At 43.9% G+C, this 26558-nt stretch overlaps 2 protein-coding genes across 9 annotated transcripts; one reads left to right on the top strand and one right to left on the bottom strand.

Annotated features, from left to right (window-relative positions):
- The first annotated feature begins 108 nt into the window (after positions 1-108).
- LOC308180099 (meteorin-like protein) lies at positions 109-20669 on the top strand. 5 transcript variants are annotated; one of them, XM_080561259.1, is made up of 6 exons: positions 1270-2274; positions 3154-3563; positions 4515-4574; positions 4942-5008; positions 5078-5141; positions 20357-20669. In XM_080561259.1, exons 1-6 carry the CDS (start codon positions 2174-2176, stop codon positions 20366-20368), a joined length of 714 nt encoding a protein of 237 aa, XP_080417385.1. In that variant the 5' UTR covers positions 1270-2173; the 3' UTR covers positions 20369-20669. The 5 variants fall into 5 exon arrangements, with proteins under 5 accessions (XP_080417387.1, XP_080417385.1, XP_080417383.1 ...); XM_080561258.1 differs by lacking the exons at positions 4942-5008; positions 5078-5141; positions 20357-20669 and adding an exon at positions 7075-14689 and having other exon boundaries at positions 1279-2274; positions 3154-3370; positions 3455-3563; XM_080561261.1 differs by lacking the exons at positions 1270-2274; positions 4942-5008; positions 5078-5141; positions 20357-20669 and adding exons at positions 109-1244; positions 7075-14689.
- LOC308180084 (E3 ubiquitin/ISG15 ligase TRIM25-like) lies at positions 14263-25373 on the bottom strand. Of its 4 annotated transcripts, XM_080561204.1 has the most exons (10): positions 24615-25371; positions 23594-23689; positions 22428-22661; positions 21731-21887; positions 20676-20780; positions 20186-20269; positions 19676-19741; positions 19017-19043; positions 18515-18643; positions 14263-17848 (listed from the first exon to the last, which is right to left on the bottom strand). In XM_080561204.1, the coding sequence occupies exons 1-10, from the start codon at positions 25251-25253 to the stop codon at positions 17316-17318; spliced, it is 2070 nt and encodes a 689-aa protein (XP_080417330.1). In that variant the 5' UTR covers positions 25254-25371; the 3' UTR covers positions 14263-17315. The 4 variants fall into 4 exon arrangements, with proteins under 4 accessions (XP_080417330.1, XP_080417331.1, XP_080417332.1 ...); XM_080561205.1 differs by lacking the exon at positions 19017-19043 and having other exon boundaries at positions 24615-25373; XM_080561206.1 differs by lacking the exon at positions 20676-20780 and having other exon boundaries at positions 24615-25365.
- Between the last annotated feature and the right edge of the window lie 1185 nt (positions 25374-26558).

Raw genomic sequence — 26558 nt, 5'->3', positions numbered from 1 at the left:
AATGTGAGTTTTTGAATCCATAACAACCTAGTGATGAAGACTGCTGCCTGGCTTTAGGGGGCTGGAGTATGATAAGCTTCTTTCAGTTTCTACCTTTCCCTTTATGCTTGTTCAGCAAGCCTCCTCATTACAGGTAATAAACTGAAACATTCAGCACATAAATGGCCCGAAGCATTAAAATTCATGCTGTCTGGGGCAATGCTCTGGGCTGCAGAGCTGGACCAGCAGCTTCTGATGTAGCATGCATGCTACATCTTTTTAATAAACTATTACATGTATATATGGGGCATCCTTCCTGGGTAAGCATTCACAAGTTTTTATAATGGCTAGCAGTTTCTTGCTTGGGTCTTACAAAACATTTTATCACTTAAAAGCTACAGAACCTTTTATCAAATGGGTTAAAAGAGGGTTGAAGGAGATGGGTTTTGTACTGTGTGGAGGTATTCACCTGAGGGGAAAAGCTGAGTTCGTATGGCTTTATAATAGATACTTTGTTTAAAATCATTAAAAAGAACAGACTTCACTAGTGAGATGAAATGTCTCGATTGTTCTATCTTACCTATGTTGTTAATTATTAGGGATATTAGAACAGTGTGTGCTTTTTATTTAGCCAAAGGGGAAGACAGGTCTACAAATGTATTATTTAGAAATTGCTCTTTACAGGTAAGGTTTTTAACAGCAGATGTTTTGGTGTTATGTGGTGTTAACATAAACTGGAGCAGGAGGAGGGATGCTGAACACAAGTCGGAAAAACACATGCAGGGCTTTCCACAGAAAGGAAAAACCGCTGCTGGAAGAAGTTCAGAGATCAAGTGGCTCAATGTTTTTTCCTGATGGCAGCAGATGGGTTAGTTTGAGCCTTTGGAAGTGAATAAATCCTCCGGGGGGGGCTCTTTATCATGGTGTCAGTTCTGTTCCCCAAGTCCTCTCCTCTGTTCCCTGATCTAATTTGCACAAAAGAGAGAATGGGCTCTGGCCTCTTAGCTCCCATATTATGCCACAATCAAACCTTTTAAAGACTGATTGTGTGTTGTTTCCCCTTCAGGATTGGGTCAAAGCATAGATAGCAGGTTTTTCTCTTATGTAAGGCAATAGTTTCACAGAGCATTGAGGATCAATGACACTAATGTTATTACAAGATCTAGGTTTAATGCGTTTTTAATGTTTTTAGAACTGCTGGAGTGAACTGTGCAAAGCACCAGCTTGAGCCAGTTTTGCCTGAAGTGTAACAAGTCACACCACAGGTATGTGTGGAGAAGTGTGTGGTTTTAGAGAAGCGCAAGTCAAGAGTGCAACTTGCTGAGGTTGTCTCTGCTTTGTGATAAATAAATCTGTAAAATAGTTGGTAAATGAAAAGTAAAGTGGTTGTGTAGGGGTCCAAACAATGTTCAAGTAGTCTAGCTTTCAGCACTCGAAGGCTAAACCTGTTCTCAGGATATCTGTTTTCCTGTTAAGGAAAAGCCATAACTGCAGAGCTGTGAAGGCACAAACTCTGCCTGTTTCCTGGTGCGGCTGGGGGCCATGTGAGAACGTGCTGCTCACCACAAGGTAACAGATGGCCACGGAGCCCCCCTGACAATGCTGTGCGGATCTTCGCCTGTGCCACCCAGCAGCGCTGGAGCCCATTGTCCTGGCCCTGCTGCAAAATCCCGATTCCACGCTGAAGAGCTGCAGAAAAGAGCCTCGGTCTCTCAGACCTGCAAAAGAGCAGCTCCCCATGTCGTTCATTGAAAATATGGAAAGGGCAATGCATATAGAAATCTAATTATTGGCAGGCCCTGCCTGCCTTTTAGTATGATAATCGCAGGCCCTCACGCTTTCTTGTGCACGGACCCCTGAAAGGTAATAATGAAAGCAGAAGTTAAACTATTGAATCTCCATCAATCATTCGCTGTTTGCTTTGATTACAGTGACACGACTTGGGTTTGTTCCTGAACTGCGCTCAGAAGCTGTTATTGATGGCATTAAGATACTTTAAAGACAAATACACCCTTGTTCCACCACCGCCACCCCCCTCCCGCCGGCAGTGCCGCACGGGGCGCTGCGGCCGCTCGGGGATGCTCGCGGCGGGGCCGGGGGCGGCGGGGCCCCTCTTCTCCCCTCCCGGCCCTCCTTATAGCCCGGCCCGGCCCGGCCGCGCCGTCTGTCCGCCGGGGGTGCCGGCCGGGCCGCCATGGCGGCGGAGCGGGGCCTCCTCCCCGCCCTGCTGCTGGTGCTGCTGGCGGGCGGCGGGCAGCAGCCGGGCGCCGCCGACTACTGCAGCTGGAGGGGCAGGTAGGAGCCCGCGGCCCCGGGGTTCGCCTCAGGGCGCCGCCGTTCTCCTCAGGGCCGGGCCGGGGTGCGGCCGGGGGCAGCGGCGGGACCGGCCCCGTCCCCTCAGCGCGGCCCCGGGCCCCGCTCCCCCGTTGTACCCGTGGGCGAGAGGCGGCGGCGAGCCTCGGCTCTGCCCCGCCGGAGGGTTCAGCGCTGGCATTTGGGCAGGAGGATACTTGTCGGAGCCCTCGCAAAGGGGACAGCGCCTGTCGGGGTCGGTACCTTTCGGCCAGGGCTGCTGCTGGAACTCGTCTGTTTTTTTGGGAGTGATACAGCTAGAAGTAACTCTTGTGAAGGCAGTGAAATTGCACTAGCTTGGTGCTCAGCCTGCTTCAAATAAAACCATTTTTCTTGATGAGTTCTTGCCAGCAGCATTAAAAAAACAAAACAAAACAAAAACTTTACAACGTAGGCTTTTAAATCTGATTTTCAGAGCGTTGTGCAGCTCCTATTGTGAGTCCATGCTCTCACCTACCTGTCCCCAGGTGGGATTTTCCAGAGAGATTAGAAAGACCTATCGCCCAGCAAGCTTTTGCTGCTGTTTCACAGAGGGAATCTAACATTTTTCTGCATGCTGCAGACATCCAGGTGTGGATTTGTGGTTGGGCATAGGGGGCTGAGGCTCCTTTCTGCAGCCGGTGCAGCACCAGGTGCGAGCAGTCCCCTGTGGCACTGCGGCTGCACCTGCAGCAGGTCCTCAGAGGCTGGGGAGGAAGGGCAGCCCAGCTGGAGGGTGTTAGCTGCACAGACACGGCCCTTATCTCTGGGCGGTAACTGCTGGACTGTTCCACCCGTGCTGTGGATATCGTTAGTGATGGACTGATGGTATTGTCTTGGCAGTGGTTTGAGCTGGGAGCCCCGATCCCGTGCGGTGGAGCAGGTCCACCTGCGCTGCACTGAGGGCTCCCTGGAATGGATGTACCCAGCACGAGCCCTGCGTGTCATTCTGGAGCCCATCCTGCCCAGTGCCCAGCACACCACCGTCTGCATCAAGCCAGCCAGCGACTTCCAGGGTGCCAGCATCTACGTGGAACGTGCTGGGCAGCTGCATCTGGTGGTAAGCGAGGCAGGAGGGGCTCGACCCCACCACGTGTCTTGCTTCAGTGCCCACACGCCGCAACGAGTGGCCCTCTTCCTGCAGGCCAGCCCGCAGAGGGACATCAGCCGCCGGACAGCCAGCTTCCAGTATGAGCTGCTGAGCAACCAGAGTGCTGCTGGCCCTGACTTCAAAAAGATGGCACTGGTCAAGGGTAAGAGAAGGGCCTGCCTCAGGGCTCTGTTGTCGGGGTGGATCCAAGGTGGCATCTGTATCTAGTGATGGAAGCTGGTTTGGGTGAAGGGGTTTATCATGGCAAGGGAAATCCTTCTGCCAGCTCGTGGACAGTGTTTGGTGGGTGCAGTATAACCAGCTACGTGTATTCAGATTTCCATTGTCAGGGGAATCCTGTAGGCACAGGAGCAAATGCTGCATTATAAAGAGAAACGCAGTCCCTCCTTTAGCAGCTAGCTTGGCCCTGGGTATATGCAGAGTGATCAGGGTGACTCCAGCCCCTGGGAGGTACTGTCACAGAGAGCATCTGTGTGGTTTGGGAGTCAAAATCCCGTGTTTAGGAGAGGTTTAAATTTGTTAGGAACCGAAGGGTCTCACCAAGATGGTCATGGGAAATTTGATCTTTTAAAAACACCTAAGTTGCTTGAAACTTCATTTACCTTTCTTTCCTGTTCGTAAACTATTCCTTGACTGTAGAGCTAAGTGTCGTCTGAAGTCATCATAGGACCCAACTCATGCATAGATGCCTGTTTTTTTCCTTGTTTTTTTTTTTTTTTTTTTTGTAAACCAGAGATAATATAGGAAGATTTCCCTCTCTTTTTATTCAGAACAGAACTAAACTGGAAAAGGTTCAAAAATGGTGGAGGGTAGCTATGTGCCAGGTGCTGGTGTTTTCTGCTGTGTCTTTTGCATGTTTGATGAGTTGTTAAAGGGATTATAGGCTGTCGGGCTATGTTGTCATAAGCACAAATCCTCTGTGCTTATTTCATTGCTTTGGTTGTGTTTGCATAACAAGAATTTTGTTTTGTCTGATCATAATGCTATTTAAACTAGTACCTCTGCCCCATTTCCTCTCACATGTCACTAGCCCTTTAGCAATGAGACATAGTATTGTATCATAAGTAACTGACTTTTTTTTTTTTTTTTAAAGCTATGTGCCGTCCTTGTGACAATGTGGAACTTCTTATGGCTATTTGCAGCAGTGATTTTGGTAAGCTGACTAAAGAAAAGTCATTCTGACTTTATAAATATGCATTGATTATTTGGATTTATTTGATTGATTTTTTAAAATAATGACCTGACTATGCACTCTGATCTGAGAGGCAAAATAGCTTTGTGAAAAACAATTTGAACTGGGAGGAGGGGAATGAAACCTAAAAGGGAGAAGCTTCCTTTCAAGGTCCTCATTTCCTGCAGGCAGAAAGGTTATGATCTAAAACCGAGCTCAAAGTAATTCTCACAAGTGTACTGCTGACTTTCACATATAACAAAGTCACATGCCTGTGGATACACACATACGCACAAATGATGCACCCTATTTACATTTCTTTTTATTCCCTTAATCTGTTTTTTTCCAGATGATGAACATGTCCTCTCTCTTCCCTCACAATTTGCACACTTCCTAGTTCTCTTTCTACAAAAGTAGTGAGTTGTTTGTAACTTAGCTAAGGATTTCAGGTGATTTCAACTTCCTTCAGTGACATGCTGTTTCAGTTTCAGGCTTGATGAGAAAACAAAGCAGTTAATATTCCATAAGATAAGAAATGCTGATTTGGTGGTACGTTAAAAGTTTTTCCTATTTTCTTTACTTAAATTGCAATATCGCTATCTTTTTTTTTTCCCTGTGGATTGTGATTTGTTTTATTCCCATAATTTTGCACATTAAAATTTGTGCCTCTTTGAGACAGAAGTCCAAAAGATGAAGCTGTAGAGCTGTATCTCCATGTGGCCACAATTGTATTGCTGTAACTGTGCCTATGAACAGATGTAAATGTAGTTCATAGCTGTATTTCTTTTCAGTGTTTAAAAGAAAACACGAATCAACTGCTTTCCTACTCCTTCCTAGGGATTGCCTTACTTCAAACACTACAGATAATTTTCTCATACCCCAACATCATTGTGCTAACACAAAACCAGAGCACAGAGCATGCTTCCCTTAAACAGTGCTCCTTAGCTGGTAATTTTTTTTCATCTAAATTAATTGATGCAATCCGTCCCATTGTTTCTACTTGATGAAGTTATCAGTTCCCATGCAAGGCACTCTGTCCCTGTACTGCCTGAAAAAAACAGACTGACAGATGTGGAGGCCCAGGGCACACAATGGGGAGCATTTACACTTAGAGCAGCAACAGACCAGAAGAAATAGCCCTTTGAACTTACTCTATTTATGGCCTGACTTCCTTGCCCTAAGCTCACAAATCGCTATCATCAACTTTTTTGATTAGAGAAAATAGCTGCTAATGAAAGTGTAAATGACACTGGGAGTGAATAGGACCTTTATAGTTAATCTTAAGACTGAGGTCTTCCGTCACTAGGCCCTGAGCAGTGCAGGAGCAACTTGGAGCACCAGGAACAAGTGCATTATAGCTTGTCAATAGACTTGGCTGCATCTGATTAAAAATTATCACTGAGAGAGAGAGATGGACAACAGAGACATCTGTTACACAGAATCCTGGTTTCCCTCAGAAATTGAGTTAGATGGGAAGGTCTTGGAAATTTCGGAAATATGTTCTTTCTGTTTCATCCATTGAGTTCTTTGTACCTGAGTGAAAGAGTTTTGTGGCAGAAGTATGGCAAAGTTTCAGTTGCATCGACAACCCCTCATTTGCCCAAAGCCCAAATGGTGGTGCGTTTCATTCTGAGCCTCCTCTGGTTATGGCATTGAAATAAATTTAGTTATAATAGAATAATTGATTGCTGTGAAAAATGGGGACAGCAAGAATGAGGGAGATTGCTTCAGGACAGCAAGCACTACTGGACATTTCTTTCTCTGTACAGTTGATGTAAAGGATGCTTTTATTCAGAAAGAATATGGCTTATCTTCTAATTTCCAAAAAACAGCTAGGACTGTTTTGGGAGAAAGAGGTACATGAATGCTATGTGACTTTAAATAGGGCTTCAAATAAAGTCACTTGAAGAGTTCTGCATGCTGTTCACTGACTCTGAAAGTATCTTTTTCTGGATGGATGATGTTTTCTTTTGAGGGAAGAAACCTCGAACATTTAAATGAAAAGTGTTTAACAAGCTCTTATTTTTCCCAAATAAGTCATATTCTAATTCTTCTTAAATCAATTTATTTTACTGCTGTCAAAGAAGAAAATTCAGTGTCCCATGGAGACAGGAAGGAGATAGTCTATGACAGTCTTTGACTTGGAACATAAAGTTGAATTCCTGAGCTGACCTCTTTTCCTGTGCTTTTTATTCTTTACTGCTGATTTGCATTATCAAACAAGTTATACGTTTCTTCTCAAACATAGCTGATTTGAGTAGTTAAAAAGCATGCTTCCATCACACAGCACTGTTTGTGTCGGGCTTTGGACCGTCCTTTGTACAGGAAGCAATGTATGCTCAGAAATGTGTCTGCCTGTAGGTGGTGGCCATGCGAGCCATGCAACAGATTTATTTCTCCAGTTATTTCATTCAGTGAGCTCCTTGTACATGAGCTACTTACCTGCTGCTCCATAACCAACTCCTGTCTTCTTCACATTTAGTGGTGAAAGGATCTATCCGAAATGTTTCCCACGATTCTGAGAACCACATGTCACAGGTTGATGTCAACGTCCAGAAAGTCTACAGACAGAAAAACAGAATTTTCCAGCAGGATGAAGCAAGTGGTGAATGGCGAGGCCCTATACGAACCCTGCTACAGTGCAAGGTGAAGAAGGGAGCTGGAGATTTTCTTTTCACTGGAAATGAACATTTTGGCGAAGCCTGGTTGGGCTGTGCTCCTCGGTTTAAAGATTTCAGTTTCATTTACCATGCTGCCAGAGAAAGAAGAGCCAACCCCTGCGAGTTTCAGCTCAATTGACAGGAGTAACACAGGACATGAGAGTTAAAAAGTTCAGCCCTGTTTTTGGATACTGAATCTGAAGCAGCATTAAAACCAAGGGCTAAAGCTAACAATTTCAGCAAAACAGGAGCCTGGAGAATTTCTTGGAGATAATGGCTCTGTGAGCCCTGTAAACTCTGACCACTAATCCATAAATTGGGTTGCATTACTTTCTCCCTCTTCAAATCTTATTTGCCTCAAAAAATAACTGTGAATTTTGAAAAGGTTATCTTTGTTTTGTAGTTAGAAGGCAGCTAGTGCTCAGTATTATGATATTCTCTGTCTTTACTCTGGGCACTTACTATGTGCTTTTTCTCTATTTTTTTTCCTCTCTTCACCCATCTCCAGTTGATTTCCCTTCCATTTGATTCCTATTTATCTTCTTACCTATTAGATCATTTCTGGGCATCTCACCACTTCATCATTTCCACGTTCCTATGTTTATAGCTAAAACCATAGTTAGCGTTTGTTACTAAACCTTCAAACAATTGGTAGGTTTGCCATTTTTTTTTCCCCTTCTGTATGTTAATAGAGACATTAACTAACCCTCTGGGGCAGGATCACAGCTGATGTAATTCCACAGATCTCTGTTGATTTCAGCACAATTGATAGTATCTGATTTTGTTCCACGTGCAGACAGACCAATGAGAGATACTGCACTAAGCTAATATGAACTGGTATCATTACCAGATGAAAAAAGCTCGTTGAGAAAGGCATTGAAATAATCAGAAGTTTAGGTCGTAGCATTGTCTGCAGTGGAATGTAATAGTGAGTATTCAGAGTACTGGATCTACAGCTAGCTCTAGTTATTGTTGAGTGCACGATAGGAAAGAGCTAAGAGAATTGACTCTTGTAAAGTATGAGAGGATATACAGGGGTATCCAAGTACATGGCTTTTGAGAGCTGGAGATCAATGCTACAACTGAGATTTTAAATGGGGTACTCTTGGGTATTTGCACTGTAAATGTGAGATAAAATGTGAGAGATACCTCTGTCTTAGTATAGATCAGAGGAAGATAGGTACTGCATTTCTTGTTTTGTATATTTGTTATATTTGTACATAGCAAACTTGTGTGTGTTGTGGTGTGTTTTCTTTTGTTTGTTTTTTGCATTTTAAAGGGTCCTTAGCGATTTCTCAATAGCATTAATACCATAATTAATATTAGCTTTCATGGAGCGTTGTCCCTTTGAAACAATGTGTTCTTTTTCCAGCAAATAAGTACTTCAGTTAGCAATTGGTTGAAAAACTGAAATAACCCAGTGTGATGTGAAATATCATACAGGAAACATACGTCCGAAGTGCATGTGATCTGGTGATTTAATCCACAGCTATGCAGGCTTGTGTGCATTCTAATGAGCAACATGAAATTCCCGCAATCAGTGATCCGTAATGAAGAGATTATTAGAGCTTGTGGATGTTGAATATATTAATTCTGCTTCACTGTAGCCTCCATATATTGCATAGAGTTGAGATCACTATTGTGACACCAGTAACTTGCAGAGAGGTGCCCAAATGTTTACACGTGGTGGGATAAAAAGCTTTGGCAGGGGAAAATCTTTAAGTTTTATTTTGTTTCAGATTTTAAACAAATACTCTGATTTAACTAAGGTTAACAAAAGAACAAAAAAGAAAGCCAGTAAAAGCATTGCACTGCTCTTACCCTAGAGGCCTTCCTTATCACTTTGCTAGCAAACAGGAAAAGGAACAATAGATAGGAAAGTGAAAGAAAAGGAAGAGAGCTGGGAAAAAAAAAAAGAAAAGAAAATTTACAAGGTGAAAGTTACTTCAAAGTGCTCAGACCATTCTTGGAAAATAGTCCATCAAGGGAGCAAATGTTTTCCTCTATAGGAAAAGGTTTGGAAGCAAAGACCAAACAAAAACGCAGTTAGAAAGATGAACAAGTATATGAATATTTAAGAGAGAATTTCTGTGATGTATAGAGTGCCAACACTCATAAAATCCATAGTGCTTCAGTTCTTTACCCTAGGTCCAAATTTCTACCAACTTCAAGACAGACTGTCAAGATATAGGCGTGAATAACAGTGGGAAAGCTGGAAGAGATGGAAAATCAGAACCAGTGGAAGAGCAGGGAAGTATTTGAAGAGTAATATAAGATCAGGTTATACACTACTTAATTTCAGTAGCTTTATTAGTGGGACAGGATGGACAACCATTATCGGAACAAGGAGCTGTAACAACGAGCAGGACACTTTAATTTTGTCTCCTGGGGTGGTTTAAATTGTCAGCCTAAGGCAATATTGTGCAGTTTCTTAGTTACACAGGGCAGCAAGCAATGTTTATTCCCTTCGCATCTTGTGTTACAGTTTCTAGCTGAAATAGTCCTTAGCCTCAGTAGAGTAAAAGGTAAAGTGAATATTCTTCCTTGTTGAGTTAGCTTGTGTATAATAGGAGCCAACAGTTGCAGTTATGTACGCATTGTGGTCTTCTCAGGCAGCAAGAAGTTGGAAAGACTGAGACAAAACAAATTTTGCAAGCAGTCTGTGCTGCACCCAGCAGAGAGTTTTAAAAATAAGTGAATATAAGCAGGGATACCTAGAAGTAAAGAATGGAAACCTTCCTTTCCCGTGGTTTTCTGACATTATGCCAGCATTAGCGATGGGTAAACAAAGGCCGGGCAGCGTTACAAGGGCACAGGGAATCTTCAGGGAATAGGTACCTAAAAACAAAGTAAGGATGCCAGAAGCCTAATACAACTGTTTCTTTTGAGCTTTAGGGATCAGTTTCTCCAACTAGAGGTGCAGGAGAATTGGATCTGAAGTGAAATACTATCACTGTTTCACAAATCGAGGGCTGAGGCAGAGAGGCAATTATTGGTGGGATTTGGGTGCCAGCTCTCATTAGTGCAAACCCTGTGATCTGAGCTAGATGGACTATGGGAAAAGGGGGGACTAAGTTATGCTCAACCCATTTGTGAGCAACCGCAAGCAAGCAAGTGATGTTGTTTCTTTACCGTCGTTAAATTTAACCCAATGAAATATTTTTACTGAGGAAAGCCTGTTGAACATTTTCCCCTTTAGCATCGCAAGCTTAAGTCTTTCAGCCTCTTCCAGGAAGGAAGTGAAGCCTTTTCCATAATCCTTCTGATCAGTAACATTTCATAAGGCAGTGGGGTCTTTATGCACTTAATCATTTGTTCTTTGCTGGATTCGTGCCCGATGTGTAGATCGAGAATCAAAAGATAGACAGGATGTTTCCCCAGTTTGTTGAATGACAAAAAAGAGCTGTAAGAATCTCTAATGAGTCTTTGAATGACTGGACCAACACTATGAAGTAGAAGTTTGTGAATAGACACTGGGGGCTAAGTTTTCGTGTCTGATTTGAATGTGGCTTGGCTGGCTTACACCCGAGTGAATTTGGCCCTTTTTGAATGCAGCTGCTCTTTTCCTTATGTCTACCTTTGCCTTTTCTGCGTAGTTTCAAGTGCACTGAATTTTCAACACACTGTTCTGTAGGAAATTAATTGCATGAGTACGGGCTTATACCCTTTGTTACAGTAGTGACTCGTTCACTCACTTTCTCCAATTCTATTAGTACTTTTCAAGGTAAACGTTTCAATATTTTTAGCTGAACTGTAAGCTCAACTTGTGTCTCAAACAGAAGTGTAAGAACCCTGTTGGCGTAACAAAGTAAAATGTCACACTGAAATGGCAAAGCTGTGGCTTTCGGAGGGGTCCGGAGTTGTAGTGAGAAGGGCCAGGAGCTGCATGTTGAAGTTCTGAAATCTGGGTTTATGCTGAGCTTTGCTCCTGACTCACATACCTAATGTCTTCTATTGTCAGTGAGAGTCTGTATTTTAAAGCAGTTTTAGATGGCTAGAGATGAGAAGGATTAAGGGAGACACTCCTGAACGTGTTGCAGAATTAACTTAGTTCAGAATCACTAGCACTTGTTCGCAGCTGGACAGTTAAAATGGCTCTGAGAAAGCAGCATGTGTTTTCTCTCTGTCCTAGGTTTTAGCACCTCTTTTCAGAGCTCATTCTTCACTGAGATCTTTAGGCTTAACTTCAGCATGGGAAGAGGAGTATTTTTTTTTCTCTTTTTCTGACCTTTACCAAGATACCATCTTTTCCTCCTTTTAAATGGTCCTAATCCCATTCTACTGAAATCTAGCAAGGCTTCCAAAATACTCGTGGGGAATCAGATTCAAGAGTACTTAATTTTTTTAAACACTTTTTTATTCCAAAGTGATGTGTTTTGGCTTTAGTACAGCGCAGCGATACTTTGGAGATGCATAGTAAATGCTCCTGTAATTAATACAGTCATACTTACCATATTTATAATTTTGCCTCAGGATATATAATTCTCTTAGTGTCTGAGAAAACCATTGCTCTGTCTTCAAGGAATTAGTACACAGACAAGTACCTGAAATGAATCAGGGGCCAACAAGGAATAAAGGAGTTCCAGGTATGCCATCAAACCTGACATTGCAGCATGCCATAGAGCAACAGCCCTCTTCACTGTGACCTTGAGAATTTGCAGCCAAATTAAAACTTCATTACCAATTACAGTGCCAAGATTAAGGATTGTTAAACTGCCTGAATATCAGTTTCATGTAAAATGAATGTATGACTTGACTGCTAGATTATTTTTGCAACAATGCTATTCCTGATCAGGTTCCTAGAACACAACGATCCTTTACAGGCAAATCTGGAAGCTGCTTCTAAACTGGGGAAAAACCTACCCCTAAAGCAGAAAAAAGCCCTTCCTTCCTTCACCAAAAACTACTAGATTTTTGAAATAGAGTGTTGGTACTCTAAAAAAAAATACAAATTATTTTCTTACATTGTGTATTAAACTTCTTAATGTTTTCAAACACAGATAAAATACAATGAACTTGGGTCCTTAAAGTTCTGTTGAACTAATTTAGGATCAAGAATTTCTCATGATGGTATTTTCACCTAAATTATCTGCCTCTTTTCAATTAGCTTTTATTATTTTAATGGTCGCTCCTCCTACCCTTGCTTAGTGCTTTGGCCAGGCTCACATAATTGCCTATATTTTATGTAAATGGAATTGTTACACCGTAAAATGATATACAAATGTGTCTACCACATGAAGTCCAGTAAATGGTGTGAATAAGCCCATTATTTTCAATGTAACGGCATCTGATAGCAGCCTGGGAAACACAGGGCTGACAGATGTGAGCCTGTGACAAGGCCTGGAAAAAAACTGAATGAGGAGCACTCTGACAGATCACAATTAATTGACTTTTGAAATAACTCCTTTTTTTCTGCAGTTCTACATGGCTGAGCAAGATTCACAAATTGCTGTCTTGAACTTTTTAATGGGACAAAATCGCTGCCAATGAAAGTCTAAATGACATGAACTTTGAATAGGAGTCGTACAATGACCACACCATGACATGTTTTTAACTGACATTATTTGAGAAGTAGCAGCCCCTCAATTGAGAGGGGATCAGGAAGGGGTGAGAATAGATGGGAGGGAGTCAGAACTGGGCATGGAAGCAGTCTGTTGAACGCTAGCCCAGTCCTATTTTAATGTAGGAAGAGAAACAAGCATTAAGAAATGTCTTGATAGATGTTTTCATGTGTGTTCCCAGATCATTTGCAGTCCCCTTCCACTGTTCCTTTTACTGTGAAAAAGTCATAAAGCTAAATGAAGAGAAAACGATACGAGCAGATAGGAAAACAGACTGTGTATGAGTAAGGTGCATGCTGGCTTCTCCGCGTTCAGTATGTGTTCCAGAGCCAGGCTGTTGTCAGTCACGTCTACATGGGAGCAAGATACTTTATTTGTATTGGAATTGTGTAAGCTTTGGATGCTTAGGCCAAACTGTGGCAGATCTAATTGACCTCTTAATCCCAAGAACATCGTGGGGCAAGTAGTTAGTGAAGGGAAGATGAGGATTGTATTTTTCCTTAATTAATGTGAATTACAGCATTCCTACTGTCTGCCTCTCCTGATCTAGAAGTATCATAACTGACTCTCTAGGAACTCTTCACAGAATTTATTCCCAGAAACCTTCATCAGCTGTGCTCGTTCAGAGAAAAGTGGCAAAGTCAATTTGTAATTCGTTTTATGGGTGCCTTTGTTTTGGCTAATTTTAAAAACTTTATTGAGCTGTCTGCTTTCCACTGGTCCCAGGGAGAGGCAGATTGCAAGCCACAAGTCCTTTAGTTTGACCTCGCTGACTGCTATTAGGAATCTCAGAACATACTGATTTGGAAGGGACCCTCAAGAATCACTGACTGAGTCCAGCTCCTGACTCCACACAGGTCCACCCAAAAAATCAACCCCTGTGTCTGAGAGCATTGTCCAAATGCTTCTTGAACTCTGGCAGGCTCGGGGCCATGACCACTGCCCTGGGGAGCCCGTTCCAGTGCCCAACAGCCTTCTCAGCAAAGAACCTTCTTCTGATATCCAACCTGAATCATCACCCATTGCCACTTCCTGGCATCACTTGAGCTAGCAGATACTAGAGATCATGTAAGGTTTTTTTAAACAATCCCACTGCACATACTTAGTTCTTAATTGTTATCTTCTTCCAACTAGTGACATTTTTGCTTACCTGAAAAGGTCTCTGCAGGTTCCTTTGTTGGAGGGGATGTTCATCTCATCCTCAGCTAGGATAAACCATTACTAGTAAAGGGTGCGTAGCTCAGATGAAGGAGACAGAGATAGTTCAGGCAGGTGGCTCAGTCCAGAGGACACCACAGCACATGCAGCTCTTGTCCTTTTGTCTTCCCCAATTCTTGTCTAACTTACTGAGTTGTACAAATAACTGGTCTCCTTTTGCATGATAGCATCTATTTCTGCCTTCTTTACTGCTTATTCCAACTTAGACACTGAACAAAATACTTAGAGGTAGAGTTTACCAAGAATATTTATTGAATTCAAAATATCAGTTCATTCACTTGAAAATTGAAAAGATCAGCAACAGTCATCTTCTAAAAAATGTATAGGCACAACAATAAAGCAGATGGCATAAAATCCATGTCTACTGCCCTGCCAAGGATGTCTAGCTGAAACATCTATATCAAATAGCATATAGCGTACATACTGAAGCACATGGCTGATACCAGTACAATCATCAGGTTTGTACTTACATAAGCATTTATTTTTCTAACTGCAGTATTTTACTGATGTATTTCATTGAAGAAGAGATTAAATTAATGCAGATTAGGGCATTCAGTGGGCAAGCGTTTATCCAGTTACCATCACTTACACATTAATATGCAAATCATTCCACATACTTATGGCTTTATTAACACCAGAATTAGTTCTCTTCCTATACTGGATAATCAGTTTCTTTGCAGTATTAAAAAGAGAAGTATAATTGAAATTTATGCTCATGTCTACATTTCATTTACAAACCAGTACAGCTTTGATACTCTTACTGGCTGAGTAAAAACACTTCAGTTGTCATTATTTATCATGCTGTAACTGATATTTTATTCTAATGATATATAAAAATGGTGGGGCAGATATATATGTAAAGGATGTCTTCTCTGAAGCTAAGTGAAATAGCAGTTTTCAGAAGTGTGACAACCCAGTTGTGCATTTCTCATTTTGTTCCAAATTAACTGACCCTCATTCTACTATTTTGATTCATTCAAAACACAAAACCAAAATAAACAGGAATCATTAGTGCGGGGACAGGCTTTTTTCACTTCCCATCGTAAACCAGAACATGTCTTAATGTGTTACATACCCATGTTACATTTAAAGAATCTACCCTTATCCAGTGTGGCAGAGTAAGAACTCTTCTCTCGTTGGCTTGAACACAGAATCATAGAATCATTTAGGTTGGAAAAGACCTCTGAGATCATCAAGTCCAACTGTTGAGTGTCACTCCACACTATGTCTGAAGAAGCCCAAAGACTTTAAAGGTTAACACCAACACCCCTTTGAAAGTCAAAGAGCAAGCAACAGAAGACGAGAAGAGGTGGACTTTCTCCACTGCACAAGCTGCTGAAGCACTTTTTTCCCCCCCATGAAGGGGATAGTGTACTCCTTCAGCGCCCCACTGAGTGGGTCTGCAGCCATATACTATGGTGAGGCAGCTAAAGGGACAAGATTTCTCAGACCAAACTGCTCATGTCCCCACAGCTGACAAACTGGAACTGCAGGAAAAAAGAAGCTTTCAGTGCACTTCTTACTTCGAACAGGACACGTCCTCCTTCCTCACCTTTCAAAGTGTTTTGCTTAATTTGACAGTTTTAGTGCTGACTGTGCTTTGGAAGGCTGAGACTCCTGAGACAGGACAACCGCTCCAAAGACAGCCATTACACTTTTAGGTCCACCAACAATTCCATATCCCATTCTGGCCAAACAGATAGACACATCCTATTGGACTTAGGCTACCTGCGACAATGTACTGAGAGTTTACAAACCAAGTAAACGGAGACATCAAAGCCTAAATCCCTACAAGTCTCCCACTTCAATCGATATGAAACGTAGTCAGAGATTCTTTTGAGCATTCCAACAATTTCCTTTCAAACTGTCAACTGTAGCTTTGTGTTTTATTTCTCAGTGCATATTTCTCAGTCCTATCAGAGTCCAGAAATTTTCTCTGTTCTTCATGGCCTACTCCAAGAAATTAGAGCTAGCATGGTAAGTCCAGAGATGTCACCAAGATACAGGCCCAACAACTATGAGATCCAAGTACCATGGTTGCCTACCAGTTCTTTTAAAGTTGTAATTAAGAAATGCAGAGGTGCAGAGTCCTACGCACATGGTGAGGACTTCTGGAGACATACTACAACCCAAAGGAAAGAACACCAGGAAAATTAGAAATCCATTCCAGTGGGGGTTGAAGTGTATTCTCCTTTGTGCTAATTCCCTCTCTGTTTCGAAAGACTCCCCTGTGTGCAGGCTTCACGCACAGAGGAAATATTCTCTATGTACTGTGCTCCTCAAATCAGAGTTCCAGTAACATAACACACCGTAGGAAATCCAGTCTCTACCAACTAAGCAACTAAAAATATGCCAGCAGAGAATATCCTGCCTCACAGTGAGGAAAAGAAAGCAGGGTCTCCTGTCATAAATTAAAGTGAACAGCACATTTATGCTCCTGTGCAGGTCAAAAATAGGCTCCATGAACTCCTCAACACACAAAACACTGAAGAGCCTCCTATGTGAAGCATATTCTGGGTCAGAACATGAGACAGATTGCTTCAACCCACTAACTCTTCTCAGCAATTTATTACCTGGTGATTCTGATACCATTTCTTATCCATCAACTCTAAAAATATCTGCATTCCATTCTGATGACATTTGTCATACTTAATTTTATAGCTGTCACAAGACCTGAATTTACTGATTTCAGTAGTTCATTCTGTGCCATCGCATTGGCCATCACGCACTAAGAACATGTATGTTGTAAATCTGGACTACAGACAGTGGTCTGAATATAGAGAAAGAGTTAAGGTAAAACTGAGACCTACCTCAAAGCCTGAAACCTGAATTTTTCAAGGAATTCCTCGTTTCTTTCTCAGTTATTGCTACCTGTGAAACACAGACTTGCAAACTACATCTGGGAATCCTTTACAGGAAACTGCAGAAGTCACAGCAGCTACTGCAGCCTTTTAGGAGCGGATCATATGATAACTGCTTTTGGAAGCACAGCCAAGGTTTTTGCAAACCCTTTCACTGTGTTTTTTTTACTGTCATCAACATTTTACTAAATTACTATTTAAAGGCTTTAGCAATTCAGACCAAAGAATCATCAGATATCCCAAACTTATTAAAAGTTATTGATATTCATCTTAAAACATTTTTTGAGACTGCTTTGACTAAGACAGGCAAGTTAATAGCTCATGAACTTGTAAAATACATGTTATAGCTACTAAGATGAGTTACTGCAAGGAATGATTATCTGCATGTAAATGCCCAGGCAAACTACATTAAGATATCAGACCTTACTGTTTCATTTGGCAGAGGGAGAGAACAGTGCCACTTGAAAATACCCAGAAGGCAGGGTACAGTGCCTCAGTAAACTGGGTTTTGAATTTATATATCAAGTTAAGCTTCTCCCCAACAGCCAAGAAAATCACAAACCCTCCCTCACAGTGCAGCAGCACACCAATCTTGGTAGCCTTCACATTGGGTAAGTTCTTTTCAACATCATTATGCCAGGCTGAAATTTTGGAATTAAACCACTCAATACACCAAGAACTGCTGTTCCTACCCAGGCGGCTGTCTGGCCCCTCCCGGTCCATGCTGCCATAGCAGATGCCAATGGCACAGAAGTTTTTCTGCTGCAGTTCCACCTCCCAGTAGTGGATGCCTCTCTTGAAGCACTGGAACCCCAGCACTTGGGAACAATAGGTGAAACGCTGAGGGTGGTGGTTATAATTCAGGGGGCTGTCTGAGACAGACATCTTGGTGTATCTGTCAGACAGAAGCACTTTGTTATGAGCTGTGTTGAAATCCAGGGTGATGTTAGCAGCATCTGTAAAGACATGAATCAGTTGAAGGTAGTGAAGAGCAGTGCAGTTTTATTTATACAGTCCTGTGAAGGCAACACGTGTTCCTACGCATCTTTATCTCCCTACTCAGCTCTCCTCCGCAGCGTAGGCAGTTCTTAGGGCTGCAGTAACAGCTGCTGGGTTCAACTGCAACTCCATGTTGCAGAGCAGGCAAACAGGGAGGGACAGGTTTCCTTCCTTCCTTCCTGCGTCCCCACAAATTTCTCTAGCCACCCAAATATATGCCGGCAGCAGAGAGAGATTACTGATCTGGCAGTGAAAGAGCCTACATTTAATTTCAAAGAAAAATCAGGTGGGTTTCATTGTATTTCTAGGTTCCCCTAATGCAGTCATTTGGGGGGAAACCAAAGTCATTACTAAGAAAACTTTAATTACGCTCTGGCAAATACATGAATACAGAATGTTAATTTTGATTCATCTGGCAAAGAACCACTATTTAGTAAGGTAAACTTTCTTCCTCCTTATCCTCCAAAACTTTCACTTGTAACAACTAGTTAATAACGCTCCAAAGGCTATCTAGCTAACTAAACCCCCTCAAAAACTTCATCAGATAACTACAAAGGTCATGTAACACCAGTGCAATAAGCACAGAAAGTTCATCTTTACATAGTGTAACGTTGGCATCTTACACTGCAAAAGCTCCTCTCTGTCTTTCTGAAGAAAGCTGCTAATAAGATCTTTTGTATTAGCCGCAGCTGCAGCTTTTAGTGCTCCTGTGCTTGTTGCTCCTGTGCTTGTTGCTCCCGTGCTTGGTGCTCCTGTATTAACAAAAGAAAAGAGAGTTTGGCCACTTGGGAAGAAACATTGCACGCTTAACACAGAAAGATTCAGGCTGGAGTGGATCTCAAGTTATCTGGCCTAGCTTCCTTGCTGCAAGTAGGGCTAACTTCGGTAAGGAGGGCTAACTTCAGTATTAGCTCAGGTTGCTCCCTGTCTTGTAAAGTTTTGAAAATCCCATTGCCACTGGGCAACTTCTTTCAGTACTTGATAGCTCTCACAGTGACCACGAAAAGCCTCCTCAGAGGCAACAGCTGAACTTTTGCCTGATAGACCAATACCAGTGATCATCTACTTGGCATTTTAAGAGTAGTCAATGAAGACTAGAATAAGTATCCTCAAGTTTGAACTTACCAAATGAAATGGGAAACTTTTTGTCCGCTGGAAAAAAAAAAAAAAGTTATCTGTTAGTTGTCTCCATGTCAGCTATAATACCATCGTCATGGCTCTTCTGAAGCTGCATCACCAGATAAAGCTGACAGTCCAGCATGCTGAAGCCACACAGAAATACACCCATACTGGAATACTGCACGTGAAGCACAACCTACTATTTGCCTCCTATTTCATAGGGTCATAAGCCTGGAAGGAGCTTCATCTCTACCCTTGGATGCAACATGTTAGAGGAAGTGGTAATAAGCCTATTCCCATGAGACACGTAGGCTGCTTCTTTTTTAGAACAGAATTTTTAGTGCAGCACCAGGAGTTGCTCATCCATTCTATGAAGTGATCCACAGCAAACACCTCTGAGTGCTCCCCACACAGGACTCATGAACAGAAACGACTGTATTTCAGGAGCCCAGTGGAAGTGACAGAAGTAGTTTCTTAACACTTAGATCTAGTTGAAAAAGAGAACATGGAAGATCTTCCAAAGAGGCCAGAATGCCACATGAATACCAGTAACTGGATAAAACAGCATTGAAAGACCTGAGCATACCCTGCCACGAAGACTGTCTACATCAGCCTTAGACTTTAAGCAAGATGTTTAAGTAAGGCCACTGCTAATCACCACTTACGGTTATCTGCCTCCTCCTGCAAAGGTTCTTGAATCTGGCACGGTTTTTTCTCTTTGTACGTACGCTCTTGTGAAGGGAGAAAAAAAAAAAGAACATGAATAGCTTATAAGCAGGATTCATTATATACAAATCCATCAAAAAAGCATAGACATTTTGCACAAGTGAAAAATAAATATTCCATTGCATTGCAAAGCAGAAGGGCAGTGAAGTACTGCAAGAACCAGAGGGTAGGGAAGCTCTCCTTTGCTTTACAGTCTGCGCTGACAACACCACAAGCACACATGCACCCGGAGGCTAATGCACCATTGTATCCGTGCAGTTTGCTTCTTTACAGCTCACACGGCATCCATCACTAAATAGCACAAAACATCCTCCCCTTCCCACACAAAAGTGCTCATTACAGATAATCGCTGCATCCCCATTAGAGCAAGCAGCTCTTGGGTACTGCTTGAGCTCTTTATTTAATGGCAAAACCTTAGTTAGGAGAGGATGATGTTCTTTAGTACTTACGTGGTCCAGGCAGCTTTTTCCCAGGAACGGATCTATTTAGCGCAGCTGCTAGAGGGGGCTTAGTTTTCCTAGGTGTTTGTTTCTCTGCAATGGCAATATTTTACATTATTGTTTGTATTGCCAAGGACAATTATGCACGAAAAAGGACATTTTTTCAATCATATTTTTCAGGCATGTGATTAGAACTTAAGTGATGGCAAAGTGATTGGCAAAGTTGGAACTACATGGAAGTTACCCAAGCCCCAGTCCAGAAGATACTTTTGCTTAACCTGGTAAGTAGAGCTTCATTCTACAATGTTTACACCGTTAGTACTTTTACAATTGGGTAATTCAATCACTCCAGGGTGTATTATGTCTTCCCCTCAAATCCACATATCCTGAATATCCTGACATCCACATATCATATATAATGAAATGTAACAAGGGCAAGTGTAGAGTCTTGCATTTGGCCAAGAACAACTCCAGACACCAGTACAAGTCGGGGACTGACCTGTTGGAGAGCAGCGTAGGGGAAAGGGACCTGGGGGTCCTGGTAAACAGCCGGATGACCATGAGCCAGCACTGTGCCCTTGTGGCCAAGAAAGCCAATGGCATCCTGGGGTGTATTAGAAGTGGCGTGGTTAGTAGGTCAAGAGAAGTTCTCCTCCCCCTCTACTCTGCCCTGGTGAGACCACATCTGGAATATTGCGTCCAGTTCTGTGCCCCTCAGTTCAAGAAGGACAGGGAACTGCTTGAGAGAGTGCAGCACAGAGCCACAAAGATGATTAAGGGAGTAGAGCATCTCCTTACGAGGAAAGGCTGAGGGAGCTGGAGAGGAGGAGACTTTAGCTTGGAGGAGACTGAGGGGTGACCTTATTAATGTTTATAAATATGTAAAGGGTGAGTGTCAGGAGGATGAAGTCAGGGTCTTCTCAGTGATATCTAATGATAGGACAAGAGGTGCAAGCTGGAGCATGGGAGGTTCTGCTTAAATAGAAGAAACTTTTTTATGGTGAGGGTGACAGAACACTGGAACAGGCTGCCTAGGGGGGTTGTGGAGTCTCCTTCTCTGGAGACATTCAAAACCCGCCTGGATGCATTCCTGCACGACCTGATCTAGATGTTCCTGCTTCAGCAGAGGGATTGGACTAGATGATCTTTCAAGGTCCCTTCCAATCCCTAACATTCTGTGATTCTGTGACTGTGTCCAACCCTGCTGCATAATAAAAATGTAAATTACTCTAAGGAATAAAGGCCAAGTTGTGCCAGAGGGGCATAGTGTCCCGATTATCTATACTTGGGTAAGTACTGAGTAAAGAGACACTAGCACATTTTGTTCTCCTATACTTTACAACAGACTGTACGTTTTTGTTTGGAAATGGAGGACCACAGAAGTTGGAAGACAGTTTATATTAACCAGCTCTATTTGCTGCACTAGTTGTGGTTGGGTTTTTTTGTTTGTTTGTTTTTAATGATATTTCAATTGCAGTGAGAATATCCCTCACTTGACCTCAAAGGCATAAAGGAACAAATCATAAAATACCAATTCTCTAAGCGATACAATACCTTCTGGTCTTTTCTCCTTAGGCTGACTCACTGTATGCTTGACAATTTCTTTAAGGTTAATGGCAGACTGATAAGCATTATGTATCAAGTTTTGGTCCATTTCTATTACAGGCACAAAAGCCTCTTTTGTTGATGCTCGTTGCAGTGCTGCTGCTCTCTGAAATGAGAAATGAAACATCTCATGCAGACCACCTTCTGTGGTGGATGTAGGCAAATACAACCAAGTTACTTTAAATGGAGTAGGTTTTGTGCATTTAGCTCAAATGCAAACAAGCAAAGGTGACGGTCAGACATGAGCCATGGCAAACTTTCAACAGCAACTCATCAAACCATAAGCAGTAATTCCTAATTGATACCTAAAGCAATGAGAAAGATCTACTAGACTTCATCACAGTATGGAGATGTAACACCTCACAGAGATGGGTTCTCTCATTCACTGACTTTTCTGCTTGTGGCAGAAGTAGTAATGAGGCTGGTGAGGGAAGGGGCTGCAAATTACTGGACAGAAGTTTGTTCCAGTGCTCTTTCACTGTTATTTGTGTGCTTCTCAGTACACCTTTTTACAGAAGGTTCTTGCACATGATTGCATTGTCATTTGAATAAAAGTGGCTGGAGAGCAGGACTGCCACAGCAGTTTTTTGTGATTCTGCATTCTAGAAATTTGAAGAATTAGATTTGCATCTAGAGGACTTATTACCTTTAAAAACAGAACGTCATCATGTTCTGTCAGTGCCATCTCAATCTGGTCTCTGAGAGACTGCATTTCATTCTTCTTACTTCCCAGAACAGTATAAATGTAATCAAACTTTTTGCAAACTCTTTTTTCTTCTTCTGTAATTACTTTAAAGATCTGGTTTTCTTTTTCTTCAATCAAAGCTTTAATTTCCAAAAACTCGTTTCTCATCAAATCTCGCTTTCTGGCAGCTGTCTCCTGAAGCAAACAAGGACAGACAGACACTGGTTTCAAAAGAACAGTTTGTGGAAAAAGTGCTGCTGCTACTACAAAAAAAAAAAAAAAGTCTTTGAGGAACATCTAAACTAATTACTTGACATTCGCAATAGAAAATCTATGCATTCCTATTTTCTTTGGAAAGAAAAATCATTTACTCCCAAGAAATCAAGACAGTTGTCAGCCTCTGTTCCAGGGGGCTGCTGGGCAGAGGCCAGGCCAGCCGTGCCATCTAGTGGTTAGAAGAAGTGGAACTATATCAGGTCTTTGCCAGCTTTGACACCACACACCCACTTGCACGGCTGTAGTTGTTCCTGTGTCAGAGATGTGCTTTGCGGCATATTCAGTTAATATAAAGTTATTCCCCATCCTCCAAGAGGTGTTCCAGAGGAGCACAGAAGGGCTACCCTGGCAGTTTTGCAGTTTCTTGGTCCCCACCACCCAGTCCAGGAAGGACGGTACAAGTGAGATGTACCCGATCCAGCAGCCAGCACGTGACAACCCCAATCGTTCGGTACGAGCAAGGACAGGCTGTGTTAAATTATGGGAAAGAACCATTCCACATTTCAGCAACGGTGCAGCTATTATTGCCCATTCATGCTTTAGCTTAGGCTGCACAGATGCACTCTTTCTGGTGCACAGGAATGGATGGGTTCGAGCCCAGTTAGCGCTCGGGTACATCAGCACACGCATGAACAAAGCCCTTGTAAGGCGGCTGCATTTGCTCCCATCTGCCATGGAGCTGCCTGACTCTGCCAAAATGTCTCTTTTCTGTTCCCTCCCAATAAGGTCTTCTGGCAATGCAATCTTGGTACTACAGCTATTGTCACAAGAGTACGAGCATCAACAATGCTCAGGAGCCACCATACACCAAGCGACCGGACAGTGTTTAGAACAGGAAGGTACCCACTTACAGCAGCTTGGCTTTGGCTCGTTTTCACAGAGTTCATTGCTTGAGTAGCTTTTTCACTCTGATTATGCAGCTCTGTCAGTTTCTTCTTCAGTGCTGACTGCAGTAGAGGAGATCAGACAAGATTTTAGAAAAAGGAGTTGCTGTATTTGTAGAAACTTTTAAATAACCGCCGTAAGCATTTAGTACTACTGATTTAAAACCCACTGCTCCTTAAACCTTACAGAATGTAAAAATGCTCTCCTGCACATGCCCGGTTTGTGAAGCCAGAACCCTCCCTGCGGCTCCGCCTTTCCCAACAGCGAGAGGGACATTGTTGAGTCACTCTCTTGATAAGGGCTGTTCATCAGCACAGCTGTTCCCAGTGCTGAAAATACACTTTATCTCTTAGGCTGGACTTTGGGCACTAGGTAAAACTAGGTTTACTAGGTAAACACTGCTCTTCACCTCTCACTTCAATAATGTTATCACTCAGATGTGGATTAGCTATTCTTTTAGTTTAAGATGCTGCTAAGCAAAGTCAGGGAGGCTGTCTTCAGTTAAGCCATATCGGTGCTCACTGAGTCTGGCCACCTAACTTTTCAGTGTTTTCCTCAACTACCCTCTGATTTTTAGCTGCGCTGTACAACACGAAGGCCAGGTTTCCTTCCCTGCTGCTCCCTGGAGAACCTGCTCCTGGCTCTTACTTAGCACGTGCTCGAGATCGCTCTAGGGTATTTCTATAGCTCTTTGCTTTCTAAGAACGTAGCAGCAGCAAGCAGTGCCTACAGGCTCTCAGTAAGCCAGCGGCTCCCTGCCAAGTCCTGCTGGGAGCCTCGCCAACCAGCACGGCTCAAGGCTGGGGCTGCCCATCGCCTCGACCCCAGCCTGGGAACCCCTCTCCTCGCCTCGGCAAGGGCAGGGCGAGGTGTGCAGAGCCTCCAAAGAGCTCAGGCTCACACAGGAGGACAGACATCAGGAGGACAGACAGGCAGGAGGCTTGCAGCCTGGACCGAGCCGAGCCACCCTGCCCCTGCCCCGCTCACCTCGGCGTCAGCCTTGGCCTGCTGCAGGGGGCTGGCGTGACACAGCTTGTGGCTGAGGAGGCAGAGGGAGCAGATGCAGGTGCCGTGCTGCCTGCAGAAGAACTCGAAGAGCTTGTTGTGCTGCGAGCACTTGCGCTGCTGCAGGTCGCGCACGGGCGGGCAGAGCTGGTGGTCGCGGAAGGCCGGGCTGTCGTGGTGCGGCCGCAGGTGCTCGGCGCAGAAGGAGGCCATGCAGGTCAGGCACGTCTGCACCGCCTGAGCCTGCAGGCAGCTGTCGCAGCACACGGGGGCCGCCGCTTCCTCCGCCACCGCCTCATCTTCCTCATCCTCATCCTCCTGCCGCTGCTGCTGCTGCTGCTGCTGCTCGCCCCCGGCGCAGCCCTGCAGCTGCTCCACCACCCGGCACAGCACCGTGTTCTTGCGGAGCTGCGGCCGGCCCGCGAAGGTGGCCCGGCACTGCGGGCAGCTGAAGCCGGTCTCCAGCCCGGCCCAGGTGAGCTCCAGGCAGGAGGTGCAGAAGTTGTGGCCGCACGGCACCGTCACGGGGCTGTTGAAGAGGGAGAGGCAGATGGAGCAGGTCAGCTCCTCCTCCAGCGCCGCCAGGCTCGGCTCCGACGAGGCCCGGGTCAGCGCCGCCATCGTCCCGGCCGTGCCACCCGCAGCCACCGCCGCTGCTCCTCGGCCGCCCAGAAACGAAACTTGGGGCTGCGGCTTTCCGGCAAACGACGTGGCCGGGCCCCGCCTCGCTTTGGGGCGCGGCGGCTCCGGGACCGGCCCCCGGCCGCACCCGGGGCTGCTCCGAGCGGGGGCGGCGGCCGGGACCCCCCCCCCCGGTACGGCCGGGACCCCCCCCCGGGTACGGCCGGTCCCGGGGCGGGCACACAGCGGGGGGCGCCTACCCGGTTCCAGCAGGGTCCCGGTTTGGTTTACACACCGAGCATGGGCGAAGCAGCTCCCGTTAACGCACCCAAGTTACGGCTGTGTGCACGCAGAAACCATCTCAATGTATTTCCTCTCTTTTTTTTTTTTTTCCTCCGCGCTTTGCTTCTTCCTCAGACTAACAGAGGGAAGTTAGTCAGGAGATAAAGTATGGAAATTTGATTAACTGCTCAGTAATAGCAACAGCATAACCTGGCTATGACAGAGGAGCTCAGGGACCTGGTATGTAATTTGCTTGAGGGTGGATGAGTTCCTAGGAAATGTGGCATGGCTCCACCGGTACCTACGGCTCCGCAGGGATTTGCAGGTCAGGACTTTGTGACGCGCCTGAGGGGACACAAACGCCTGAAGATACCTGAGAGCTGGTCACTGGCAATGACTGCAAAAGGACATTCCTACAGTGGTGTGTTGCGGTGTGCCTTACCAAAAAGCACCTGTTGATATTTACATTTCTTATTTTTCATTAGGTGAAAAAACCACACTTCTTCCTGGGCTTATTTGCACTAAGCCATCACCGTCTTTCAAGGGCTCGGCACCCTCGCTGACTTCTGCAACACTCATCTGACATCTACTAATGCAAAGGTATGCAAATACAAAGGGTAACTAAATATATACTCTCACAATTGTAGCTTTGCTTCTGGAGCAGAATACGGGATGTTTAGAGCTCAGATGAGCAATTTAAATTTCCCCATTGTCAACCAGGTCTTGAAACTTTGTTGAATGAACCCAACCACTCCTGTCAACTAAAAACAAGTTTAAAGATAATTGAAGAACTTTACTATTTAAACAGCTATTGAAGCTGTTTGCCTCCTCATAATCACTCAAGAATTTCTTCACGTGGTTCTGATTTAAATCTAACCCTTTGCCCAGATATTGTGTTTTTAAAATGCCACTCAGGCTTGAAGCAGGAAGTTAAAAGAACAGCAGAAGAAATTGTTCATCAGTATACATGACTGAGCAAACATCAAGATAGGCACTCTCATACTTTGTGACTTTTTTGGATTT

This window comes from Anser brachyrhynchus (genome assembly GCF_964034855.1).
Source record: "Anser brachyrhynchus genome assembly, chromosome: 18".
Lineage (NCBI taxonomy): Eukaryota > Metazoa > Chordata > Aves > Anseriformes > Anatidae > Anser > Anser brachyrhynchus.
This window is presented reverse-complemented; position numbering and strand designations above follow the sequence as displayed.

Bases quoted from the DNA above. Each gene is read 5' to 3' on its own strand.
- LOC308180099 (XM_080561257.1), top strand. From the start codon at position 2,174: ATGGCGGCGGAGCGGGGCCTCCTCCCCGCCCTGCTGCTGGTGCTGCTG. The intron at 3,564-4,514 runs GTAAGAGAAGGG...TTTTTTTTAAAG, and splicing joins AAAGATGGCACTGGTCAAGG to CTATGTGCCGTCCTTGTGAC. The intron at 4,575-7,074 runs GTAAGCTGACTA...CTTCACATTTAG, and splicing joins TATTTGCAGCAGTGATTTTG to TGGTGAAAGGATCTATCCGA.
- LOC308180084 (XM_080561204.1), bottom strand. From the start codon at position 25,253: ATGGCGGCGCTGACCCGGGCCTCGTCGGAGCCGAGCCTGGCGGCGCTG. The intron at 21,888-22,427 runs GTAATAAGTCCT...TTCTCATTTCAG, and splicing joins ATGACGTTCTGTTTTTAAAG to AGAGCAGCAGCACTGCAACG. The intron at 20,781-21,730 runs GTATTGTATCGC...AATACACCCCAG, and splicing joins TAAGGAGAAAAGACCAGAAG to GATGCCATTGGCTTTCTTGG.